General features: G+C 41.1%; 1 protein-coding gene across 1 annotated transcript; it reads right to left on the bottom strand.

Annotated features, from left to right (window-relative positions):
• Positions 1 to 561: 561 nt before the first annotated feature.
• Positions 562 to 10933, bottom strand: LOC128686436 (dehydrogenase/reductase SDR family member 6). Its single transcript, XM_053773360.2, has 8 exons — positions 10748 to 10933; positions 9013 to 9117; positions 7161 to 7257; positions 5354 to 5462; positions 3714 to 3868; positions 2759 to 2837; positions 1204 to 1296; positions 562 to 863 (listed from the first exon to the last, which is right to left on the bottom strand). Exons 1-8 carry the CDS (start codon positions 10842 to 10844, stop codon positions 810 to 812), a joined length of 789 nt encoding a protein of 262 aa, XP_053629335.2. The 5' UTR covers positions 10845 to 10933; the 3' UTR covers positions 562 to 809.
• Between the last annotated feature and the right edge of the window lie 1499 nt (positions 10934 to 12432).

Here is a 12432-nt window from a genome sequence, read left to right as displayed (position 1 = left end):
ACAGGAGAGATAGGGGGGACATGATAACGACTTACAAAGTTCTGAGAGGAATTGACAAGGTGGACAAAGACAGGATGTTCCAGAGATTGGACACAGTAACAAGGGGACACAGTTGGAAGCTGAAGACACAGATGAATCAAAGGGATGTTAGGAAGTATTTCTTCAGCCACAGAGTAGTCAGGAAGTGGAATAGTTTGGGAAGCGATGTAGTGGAGGCAGGATCCATACATAGCTTTAAGCAGAGGTACGATAAAGCTCATGGTTCAGGGAGAGTGACCTAGTAGCGACCAGTGAAGAGGCGGGGCCAGGAGCTTAGACTCGACCCCTGCAACCTCAACTAGGTGAGTACAACTAGGTGAGTACACACACACACACACATGGTTTCTAACGAGGACATATACTATATAGCCATTGAAGTTACGAACTCTGTAACAACTTTATACGACTTCAAGATAATCACATTTATTATAATTATTTCTATGAATGCTTAATATTTAAGCCATCTATACAGCTAAGAGAATATTTATATACTGTTATAGGGAAATGAATGAGAGAAATCGAAACGAGAATAGAAATTCAGTTTATTTTTTTCATCATTCCTCTACTCAAAAACATTGCATATCGGGATTCCCAGTTGAGTTAAATACACATAAACACAGTATGAATTTTGCCTATCATTGACCCGATAGATAGAATTCTAGAATTTGTCTAAGGTTTTCTCCAGCTCTTCTGATTTCCTGAAATTCTGTATTCTGTGGACGTTGTGTATGTAAACAGAAGTCTCCGTCAGTAGCGAAGCAGTAATGTGCTCAGAGACAGAAGCCTCCGTCAATGGTGAAGACGTTACCAGTGTGGTAGGAGGACTGAAAGGCAATTAAGACAAAATAATGAGAAGCCTTATTAGGTATGTTGTCGCTCTTGGCTCAAGTGAAGGTTATAAGCAAGGAGGTGAAGGTGTTGTGTTTATATTTGTGGTGAGAATAGTGGTGATGATGGTGGCGCTGATGGTGGTAGCTGCAGTACCATGTTAACACATCAAGCAACACAACACCTTGATATAGCACCACTTAACACATCAAGCAACACAACACCTTGATATAATACCATTTAACACATCAAGTAACACAACACCTTGATATAGCAACATTTAGCACATCAACGTGGAACCCCTGATAACTCATCATAACTGGAAAGGAAGATCACCTCGTCAGAAGCCAGATAGACACACAGGTTGGCCACCTCCTCCGGGTAGGCTAGACGGCCTATCATCTTATCTTGCATGTACTCTACGTGCTCCTGAAACACGCAAAAGGTACTGAGCCTCCTCGGGAAACAGAAAATGCGCTCAAAAGTCAGCGTGAAATACACATTGTGTACTTAATATGCTTCTAAAAATAATTGTCCCTTAAATTCATGAACAAAACACTACACAAATAACCCGCACATAAAAGACAGAAGCTTACGACGACGTTTCGGTCCGACTTGGACCATTGACAAAGTCACACTAACAGAGGTGGAGCAGGACGGCTATATATAGGCAGGAAGAGGTGGAGGTAGTAGTAGTGGTAGTAGTAGTAGTAGTACTACTACTACTACTACTACCACTACTACTACCTCCACCTCTTCCTGCCTATATATAGCCGTCCTGCTCCACCTCTGTTAGTGTGACTTTGTCAATGGTCCAAGTCGGACCGAAACGTCGTCGTAAGCTTCTGTCTTTTATGTGCGGGTTATTTGTGTATCGTTCCAGTCACGGTATTGTGCCTTTTTGTTATTCATGAACAAAATGTGTTCAACAAGCGTCTGATATACTGAAAATGTATTCAGTAAGTGCCCAAACCTTTCAAATTTACTCAAGGTGTACTTACAACACAGAAATGCAGCCAATGTACTCCTGAAATAGAGAAAGTGTTCTAAGGTCTGGAAGACGGACATGAAGGTGAAGTGAGTAATGCAGTTATGTTAGCAAACTTGAGATTATCTTAGCAGCACGAACCAATGAAATGCTTTAACCATTACCCTGGAACTCTCTTAAAACATGTATATATATTTATATTCTTGGAACGTAATAAGTATAAATTCTTTATATGGTCTTTGAGTTAAGTGCATGTACTGCCTTTCCGAATGTTTCACTACGTATCTATATTACTCTCAGTCTACGATATATTTTAGTGATCTGCTGCTCCGTCTGGTTTTGGGGTTTAGTGGGAAATTTGAACTAGGATGTCAGACAAGAGGTTTAATGCTAACGTTAAACGTGGTCAGGTGCTAGAATGCAGGAAACATAAGTGAGATGGGGCCGACACTGTCCTGGTTGAAACTGGAATCGTGCACTGGGATACCTCAGAGAATATATAAAAAATTGTGGGATATAATTCTCACACGTAGGCCTACTGAGGCAGCCACGAGCACACTGATGAACTATACACATAAGTGAGAAACCACATGAACAGAAAATAGGCGCACATGTAAAAAAAAAGTATCTGTATGTTTGAGCCTCCGTTAGAGACCCTTTTCAACAGATGTATTGAACTATACAGATCTCTTTGATTCATTTTTCAGTTTTCTGTGCCCGTGGTTCTTCACGTTTCATCCATCAGTTTCGATGACACTTCAACCTTTGATACTAGCACTTCCAACACAGTTGTCTGTAGAGCACACGCCTGTGTGCTCTACAGACAACTGTGTTGGATTCTAACATCACAGCCAACTGTGGTATTAGAATCATAAATGGATATTAAGTCCTCACACAATTTACCTTATCTGAGTCACTCAGGTCTTGGAGTCTCTCCTGGAAGCTCGGAGTGGCTACGGGAGACGGACAGATCACATTACACCTGAAACACGTCAATACCTTGCACTCACCAACTTGTCTTCTACCAAGGATCGAGTCTCAGCTCCTGACCCCGCCTCTATCGAGAAGCAATGTTTAATCAAAGCCTCTTCAACTTATCATACCAATTCGTGAAACTCTGTGCACAATTAGTCTACTTTTTCTCTCCCATTTCATTTCACTTAAAACAGTAAGACTAAGAAAGTATTTCCTAACATTCCTGTTGCTGTCATCTGTTATATGTTCTGTGAAATATCGTTTTCCATGGCTCGGTCTGACAGCGATAGCAGTTGATATTTCTATGGTCGTAGCAACCGTTGTCAGAGAAGTGGCAATGGAAATGGCTGTAGTTAAGGAAAAGAAAAACCTTATAAGCTGCCACCAGTCCATCTCTTGTTTTAGTTAATCTAAGAAAACTCCCCATTTATTAATGGTGAGCAAGTGGAAAAAAGTAAGTTTTTGTCGGAATTTTAACTCTGCTGATGTCAGGGGAGACACTACCATGCTACTGAAGGCACAAATGTGTTAGTAAGCATGTTAGAGAAGACACACAGGTGTTAGTGAAGACAAAAAGAAAATCTAGTAGGTCACAAAGTTGTCAGGGGAGACACAGGTTAGGTAGTTTGTTCTACATTATGGCCGAGCAGTTGTTAAAATGTTAGAATATAGCATTAACGCAACTTTGCCAAGCCTACTCAACTTTGTCAAGGCTAACTTATCTTTGTTAAGAATTATCCTATCATCGACAAGCCTAGCCATTGTCAAAGCTAATCCTCCCAGGTCAAGACTATCCTTCGTGTAGATTAGCCTATCTTTGCCACTGTTAATCCAGCCATCATGAACTAGTTTAACCTATGGAAAGTACAAGAGAAGGCCTGACCTGACTCCTTGACGTACATAGTCCCGGGCAACGGCTTTGGTGAGGCCTATGACTGCAGCCTTGGTGGCGCCGTACACACAGCGACGTTCTATGCCTCTAATACTGCTGGCTGCTGAAGACATGTTGATGATGGACCCTCGGCCTTTCTTCAGCATCTGTACCACAAATATAATGTTTAGAATTCGCAGAACAAGCGAAATATTCACAAACACTAATGTCTGACCGAAGGAGATTCTGAACATTGTAAAAATCTCTCGTCGGTCGATACATGCAAGGGATGAGATGAAACAGCTAACACCACCTGTCTGAAGGCTGGCTACCTTGGACCAAAACGTCTCGCGTTGGCTGGGCGCCAAGGTATTAGACCAGTGTGGTACGGAGGTAGAGCACTGCGTACCTTGTTCTAAGGTTCGTAGGTTCGAGTCTCCTTCGGCCAGACATTAGTGTTTGTGATATATATATATATATATATATATATATATATATATATATATATATATATATATATATATATATATATATATATATATATATATTCACAAACACTAATGTCTGGCCGAAGGATATATATATATATATATATATATATATATATATATATATATATATATATATATATCATCCTTGGGTAGGAAGGCTTGGATAAAGTGGTACCAACCTGGTGTAGGAAGCCTTGGATAAAGTGGTACCAACCTGGGGTAGAAAGGCTTGGATAAAGTGGTACCAACCTGTGGTAGGAAGGCTTGGATAAAGTGGTACCAACCTAGGTTAGGAAAGCTTGGATAAAGTGATACCAACCTGGGGTAGGAAGGCTTGGATAAAGTGGTACCAACATTGGGGTAGGAAAGCGTGGATAAAGTGATACCAACCTGGGGTAGGAAGGCTTGGATAAAGTGGTACCAACATTGGGGTAGGAAAGCTTGGATAAAGTGATACCAACCTGGGGTAGGAAGGCTTGGATAAAGTGGTGCCAACCTGGGGTAGGAAGGCTTGGATAAAGTGGTACCAACCTGGGGTAGGAAGGCTTGGATAAAGTGGTACCAACCTGGGGTAGAAAGGCTTGGATAAAGTGGTACCAACCTGGGGTAGGAAGGCTTGGATAAAGTGATACCAACCTGGGGTAGGAAGGCTTGGATAAAGTGGTATCAACCTGGGGTAGGAAGGCTTGGATAAATCGGTGCCAACCTGGGGTAGAAAGGCTTGGATAAAGTGGTACCAACCTGGGGTAGGAAGGCTTGGATAAAGTGGTACCAACCTGGGGTAGAAAGGCTTGGATAAAGTGGTACCAACCTGGGGTAGGAAGGCTTGGATAAAGTGATACCAACCTGGGGTAGGAAGGCTTGGATAAAGTGGTACCAACCTGGGGTAGGAAGGCTTGGATAAAGTGGTACCAACCTGGGGTAGGAAGGCTTGGATAAAGTGGTACCAACCTGGGGTAGGAAGGCTTGGATAAAGTGGTACCAACCTGGGGTAGGAAGGCTTGGATAAAGTGGTACCAACCTGGGGTAGGAAGGCTTGGATAAAGTGGTACCAACCTGGGGTAGGAAGGCTTGGATAAAGTGGTACCAACCTGGGGTAGGAAGGCTTGGATAAAGTGGTACCAACCTGGGGTAGGAAGGCTTGGATAAAGTGGTACCAACCTGGGGTAGGAAGGCTTGGATAAAGTGGTACATGCTCTTGACATTGACATCAAAGCTGTAGTCCCAACTCTCCTCGCTGGTTTCCAGAATGTTACCTTGGTGAACATACCTGAACAAGTGAGGAGACGAGAAGCATTAATCTTCCTAGGACGCTATGCTGAGGAGATAATTACTTTTAATAATCCTAGGACGTTATAATGAGGAGATAATTACTTTTAATAGTCCTAGGACGCTATGTTGTCAATACTAATTTACTAGTATCTCTAAGAAAACAAAAACGTACATTATGGCAAAACAAATAAGACAGGGTGCGAATTATGGCATTTTATTTAAATGTTACGTCCACTGGGAGCTTCATCTGTTCATAGAAACGAGAAGTATGATAGAGTATATCTGAGGAGAGGTCCGTGAGGTGCACATCAGACTGGTTAGATCGCCTGTGTTGAAAAAGAAGTAACTTTTTACCTTCCATGTTGCGCCCAGCTTAACAAAGGTACCCAGTACAAGAAGCCACTGATCTACACAGAACGATTCGCGATCGACTGAACCTTCCTCTCTCTGCCGCTGACTTCCTTGAAACAACTAAACTGTTTATCGACTACAATTAAATTTCTCTTTCGAGGACTCCATACATGGTCTTGATAGAATCCCTGGCCCGTTTGCATCTGGAGAAGGAAAGATTAAAATTTCACATCCCTAGACATGTAACATGGCTAAGATAAGTAGACGATATCTTAGTCATTTCTCAACACCTTAAATCTACTCAACAACCTAAACCTGGTGGATCCTTCAATAAAGTTTGTCATGAAAGAAAAAGAAAAATATTCGACGAATTCTTTTCTTAATGGGCTTCTTGATCTGCAAAAAATGGTGATAAATTAGATTTCATAGTTTACCGTAAACTTACTAATAGTGACGTCTCGCTACATTTTCTATTCCATCACGATAATAGTGCAAGTCGCGCGATCATTACTGAATTCTCCCTGAGAACCCAGGGAGGATTCAGTAATGATCAAAGAAGAATGTGGCTACATCAACGATTGTTTCACTGATCTACACTGCTTGCAGTAGAAGACCCGAGAAGAAATTACACAAGACAAACAAAACTCCACCCCACAGCAAATACATAATACACCTTGTTAACAACACAATCAATAACCTATCCAGTACCAAAATACATAGGAAACATTGTATTTGCTAATATAGCATCTAATACCATCGAAGATTGAATAAAAAATCAAATCCAAGAATGCCTCTGCTGGGATCCACAGTATACCTTGTGAAGGATGTGAAAAGTATTACTTAGGTGAAACTTCCGAGGACTTGAACACAAAGATCAGAGAATTTAGCTGTGCTTCACTGATGAATGACACGAACGACACTTGTACAGTACACTGGAACATTGAGTAACATTTGATAAAGTTCTCCGAAGGCAAATTAGGCACTGATCGCCACTACAAAAAAAAATTACATAAAATTTAGGTTCATTCTCAACCTCACAAGTATTAGCTAAACTAATTTTCACTAATCCTAACACTGCTATCACACAGCTACAGGTAGTCTCACCCATCTGCTCAGTGCCTCATAGACAGGATGTTTTCCCTGTCTGCTCAGCAATTCACAGACCTCTCCTCGGCCACTACACATTTTCTTTAAGAATTAATAAAGTTGCTGGTGAATGAAGCATCTTTTAAATAAAATGCTGTAACCTGCATGTTGTGTCCTACAGGCTATAAAATGTTGTTTAACTTAATTCACCGGTGTTCTGAGCTTGATAACACAAGGTGAGGAGGGAGGGAAGACTTACCCTGCGCAGTTGAAGAGAACATCAATATTGCTGAAGTGTTCTGCGAGGGTTCGAGCCCCAGGACCATCCCTCACGTCGAGAACACGACATGCCACACCTGTACGCCACAACCGCACCGTGAGAGTAATAAGGTGACAAAAATGAAATGGTTGGGGTTCAATCTGCGGAACTGTGTTACCAGCCACACACGCAGTCTGCGGGACAATACTGGCAGGAAAAATATCTCCAAGTAAGGTTTGTCTCTTGGAATAAGAATTATTATAATGATTATAATAATTGTAATAATCTTAGAATAAGATGTGAAAAACACCAGCCTCTGTTTAATTCATATTTTACAATTACAATATTGCGGAATCTCAGTTTGTATTCACGAAAACCATAGGATATATAAGAAAACTTTACTGTGGGGGCCCAAGTTATCTTCTTTATTAAATATAGGTTGGAGCAACAGTTGTTGATTTTCACACCCGGACGTATGTAAAAGAAAAGCAAATTCTTGCCAAGGAAGAGGAACTTTGTTAAAAACTAATTGCCTTCGACTATATATTTAAGTAGAGAACTAAACCCGGGTGGACCCTCAGCGCAAGGTGTAATGTAGCCTCGATCCTCCATCAGACGGATGCGCAACTCTCTTAGCCAGTAGGGTAAAGCATAAACATGCGACCAGACTTTATAAACTAGAGTAGAAGCAGCTGGAGGTGCCGTCACAGGTGGTCATGAACCACGGCGCAGGAGTTGTAGAAGACTTCCCCTGTACCAAGATACTATGGTGCTGCTGTGTCAGATACATAATCAGATTATTTATGGTATAGAGTACCGACAAGTTGCTGAATAAGTGACATGTGCAATACGTGAGTATTTTTATTACCCAAACGTATCGCCTGCAGAACAGGCTACCTCAGTCGAATATAGGCGAACCCAGAATTGGAAGCCGTAGAATTAGTTTTGACGTGATCAGTCTGTCACCATTATTAGGAAGCGGATAGTCCCTCCAGTTGTTTGCCAATGCCTTGGCATTGAGGGAGTCGCTGTCTCCTGCTAACAGCGACGGGTCGATCACATCAAAATTACTTCTACTGTTCCCAGTTTTGTGTTCCGCTGTATTCAACTGAAAGAGCTTGTTGTGCAGGAAAAACAACTGGGCAGTAAAGATACCCATGTGTCTTATTCGTATTTCTTGATGTCCTCATCTTCATCTGTAGATTTAGGCAATCTAGTGTCTTGCTTCTCGCTTTGCTTCTAATTTCTTAGGTTTGGTCAGGTGAGAAGGAGAGTAATCCTATGCAGGGCATAGAGTCGAAGTTATAAATTTTCCGTTAAAGTCTCAGAGTTATGTGAGATGCACCGCTGAAGTCACAGGTGCATATGCATGTCAGCTGACTGCATCAAGTGTTGCCTCGGCCTATGGAACATCTGAACGCCTTCGAAAAACCTAACTGTAAGGACCGACCACTGCGCTACCTTCTCTCGGTGGGTCGAAGTTCACGTAATTCGGTTCCTTCACCTTCATTGCTGGACTAGATTTGAGAAATGTCGTTGTAACTCCTCTGGGTTGAGGACTATATCATTTTTATTTCATACGTAATTAGTTTTGCGTACAAATTTTGTTTAGTCTAGGACATGCAAACTATTGTTGAGACATTGAGGACACGCAGAGTAAGTAATGAAAAGGGATAAGAATAGGGAAGTATAGTATGTAAGAGCTAAGGAAAAGAAAGTACATCATGCTAGAGTGTAAGAAGATAATATAGTGCTATAGAGAGCAAGGAAAATAAAATACAGTACTCTGGAGAGCAGGGAAAAGAAAATATAGTACTCTAAAGTCTAGACTACACATAGGTGATGTACTCACGGGGCCAGGAGTCGAGTTCCTGTAATTTCTTGGCATCGAAGTCGACAGCGACCACCAGCGAGGCTCCTTCCTTCAGGAAGCTCTCCAGTGTGGCTCGACCAATACCTGTAAGCCAGAGATGTGGTTACCCACCTGAAAAGTGCCACACCTGCCAGCCAGAGATTAATTACACACCTGTACAGTGTCACACCTGCCAGCCAGATGTGCTATTTCACGCCTATAGGGGCAATATGTGTAAACCAGACGTGTCGTGACACACCTGAAAATCAGAGATATTGTTCAGACACCTGTAACCCAAAAGTGTATTTAAACACCTGTCCAAGGTAACAACTGTTAGCCAGAGGTATTGCTACACACACGTTAGCCGGATGTGTTGTTCTCACACCTATAGGTCAGAAGCTCGTTTAAACACCTGTAATGTGCAATGCCTGTCAGTCAAAGATATTCTTTACACACGTAAACTGCGCCGCATCTGTAAAGCAAAGATGTGTTTCAACAGCTGTTCATTACAACAACTGTAAGCTGAACGTCTGTCTACACACTGGAACCACGAGGATAGTAACGAGACTCACAAGGGTAGTAGTGCATGTCTCACAGAAACAGAAAAGAACCTTATAGGAACAGCAATAAACCTGACAAGAACAGCAATACACCTCACAAAACAGCGATAAACTTCACAAGAACAGCAATAAACCTTATAAGAACGGCAGTAAACCTCACAAAAACAGCAATACACCCCACAATAACAGCAATAAACCCTCACAAGAACAGCAATAAACTCCACAAGAACAGCAATAAACCTCACAAGAACAGCAATAAACTCCACAAGAACAGCAATAAACCCTCACAAGAACAGCAATAAACTCCACAAGAACAGCAATAAACCTCACAGGAACAGCAATAAACCTTACAAGGACAGCAATAAACCTCACAGGAACAGCAATAAACCTCACAAGAATTTCAATAAACCTTAAGCACAATTTCCCTCTGGTAATGTTTACGATTTTTTTATTAATAAAAAACTGATGGAATTCTCTGTAGCTTGCAGCGTCAAAAGTTGCCTTCATGTAAAACTTAAACGTTTTGCCAGACGGTGGAGACCACACACTTGAGAAGTCAACAAAAAAAAAAAAGAGGAAGGGGATGGGGGCAAGTTTCCAACACTTAGTGAAAGTGCCAAGGAAGTGTTTACGACTCAATACAGTCTTGGCTCGGGAGTCACTAACACAGAGTGGTGAAGGCAAGAAAAAATATTTCCCATTTTTGGTTCCTTGCTTACAAACTTAATTCGGAAATAAAACCGACGCGGATTCTGCTGCTTCAGTGGACACTCGAGCATTTGACTGCCAGTAAGATGATTAAGATCGTTCGTAGATAGTTTTGGTAACAATCACCGACTGCCTACGAGCAATCGAATGTTTTGCCGTGGATGAGGAACGACTGATGAAGCCACTTGTGACGATATATTTCCTTTAATAAATGTCCTGAAGTGTTTATAAGTATCCACAATTGCCGTCGAGTACTAGTAGTTACCTACACGAACGCTACATTCACATACAGTAGACTAAATGTACTGTGACAAAATCCACCGCATTAATGATTTATTGTGATTATATACACCAGACATACTATAGTGTGATTACCTTACCTAGACACGGTGTTGTGATTACCTTACATTAAATGCCAGATACTCTGTATTGTGGCTGATAACTCCTTGCTGTCCGCATATACTCACCTTGAGCAGCAGCTGTCACCACAATCCTCTTTCCAGCAAGTCTTCCACCTGTACTTTCGGTAACAGCAGCAACAGTAGGAGGAACAGCAGTAGCCATGATGCTGTATGACTGAGATAAAAGACTGTGCTGTCCTCGACAACAGACAACCAGAGACCTGTAAACGAAGGCTCTGGCCGGGGTCCCACGCTGATAATTATCAGCGATTAGGCACCGGCAAGCTCTCAACTCCACTTATTTTCATCTCAGGTATCTTATCGTTGTGATACAGGGGGAAATCTGTAAGCGTAAATTTATATTATTGAACCTCATGATTTGTTTGGGCTAAAGGTATAGCGTGGTGATCCTATGACTTCCCAGTAGCTCCTAACTAATCACTTATCCCAAGGGTTCTCAAGCATTTTCAGCTCTCTGCCCACCTCTGAATGTCTCAACATGGTGACGACCTACCTAGGTTAGGCTGGCCAAGATCAAGATTTATATAAAGAACTAAGCTGGTGTCCCTGATGAATCATGACGGTCCGTCCCCGAGACATCACAGTGGACATAACCAGACGTAACCGCATCAAATGTGCTTCCCTCACCACGCATTAAAAGGACATTATTTGCATAATGATGCCATTGTTTATTTGAAGGAACATATGAAAAATGTAATTGAAATTGCTGTTAGTGATAGAGTAAAAAATATTCTAAAACCTATTTTTTATAGCAAAACATAAATTAAGGTTATTATGAGCCAGTAAAAATGAGCGAATGGAGTGATGATGACACTGCCAGATCTCAGTCCTCGATGGTACAAATACTGGAGAACTAAAAAACAATATCCATTGTCTAGTGAGAACACACTGAAAGAACGGGCAAAACTTTGTTATGCGTACCTAGCGTAGTATCATCTGTGTTATTATTAATGACAGCAAAACCAGAAGCCTTCAATCCAGTTCAGAAACTTTCTGTTATGTATTTTCAAGACATGAACATTAATGAGGAATGGTGCTATAATAAAGGTATGGATGTGCAATATAAACCACAAGAAGGAATTGAAGCTGTCATGTTATTATGATTTTGATCAATCAAATATGCATAAAGTGATATTAGATATAATAATGAAGGTAGAGGACATAGGTTATGCTGCTGCTGCAGCGGTAAATATGAGATTCACAAACTTTACATACGGAGAAACTCTGGAACTAATTCTGCTAAAAGGAAAATAACTTTCAGGATTCTTGGTGTTGACAGGGAAGTATTTGTTTTTTTGCAAATGCCCTCAGTTGATCTAATTAATAAGAAATAATTTAATTGATTCTGGGGTTCTTCTGAATAATGGAGATTGTGTTTGTGATGCATAAATTAAAATATTGTTTAGCTTATAAAAAGAATGAAACGCATCTCCGTGTGAGTGAACAACAAGACGCAGCCAGTGACGTATGATATATATATATATATACATATATATCAATTTCCAGTCCTATTTATAAAGTAAATAGACCAGCACTATTCTAGTTTAGGTTGAGGCCCAGTCCCTGGACCCATTATTTCTTCTGTAATCTTTTGACTACGCCCACAGGATGGGTGGGTGTGATGTGCATAATAAACATGTTAAAGTAACTCTTCTTGTTTATCTTCTTTACTACATAAGTGGGTATTACATAAGACAATAATTGCTAATGAGCGCTGGCCGTCATGCGCC

This window comes from Cherax quadricarinatus, chromosome 17 (assembly GCF_038502225.1).
Source record: "Cherax quadricarinatus isolate ZL_2023a chromosome 17, ASM3850222v1, whole genome shotgun sequence".
NCBI classification, from domain to species: domain Eukaryota; kingdom Metazoa; phylum Arthropoda; class Malacostraca; order Decapoda; family Parastacidae; genus Cherax; species Cherax quadricarinatus.
This window is presented reverse-complemented; position numbering and strand designations above follow the sequence as displayed.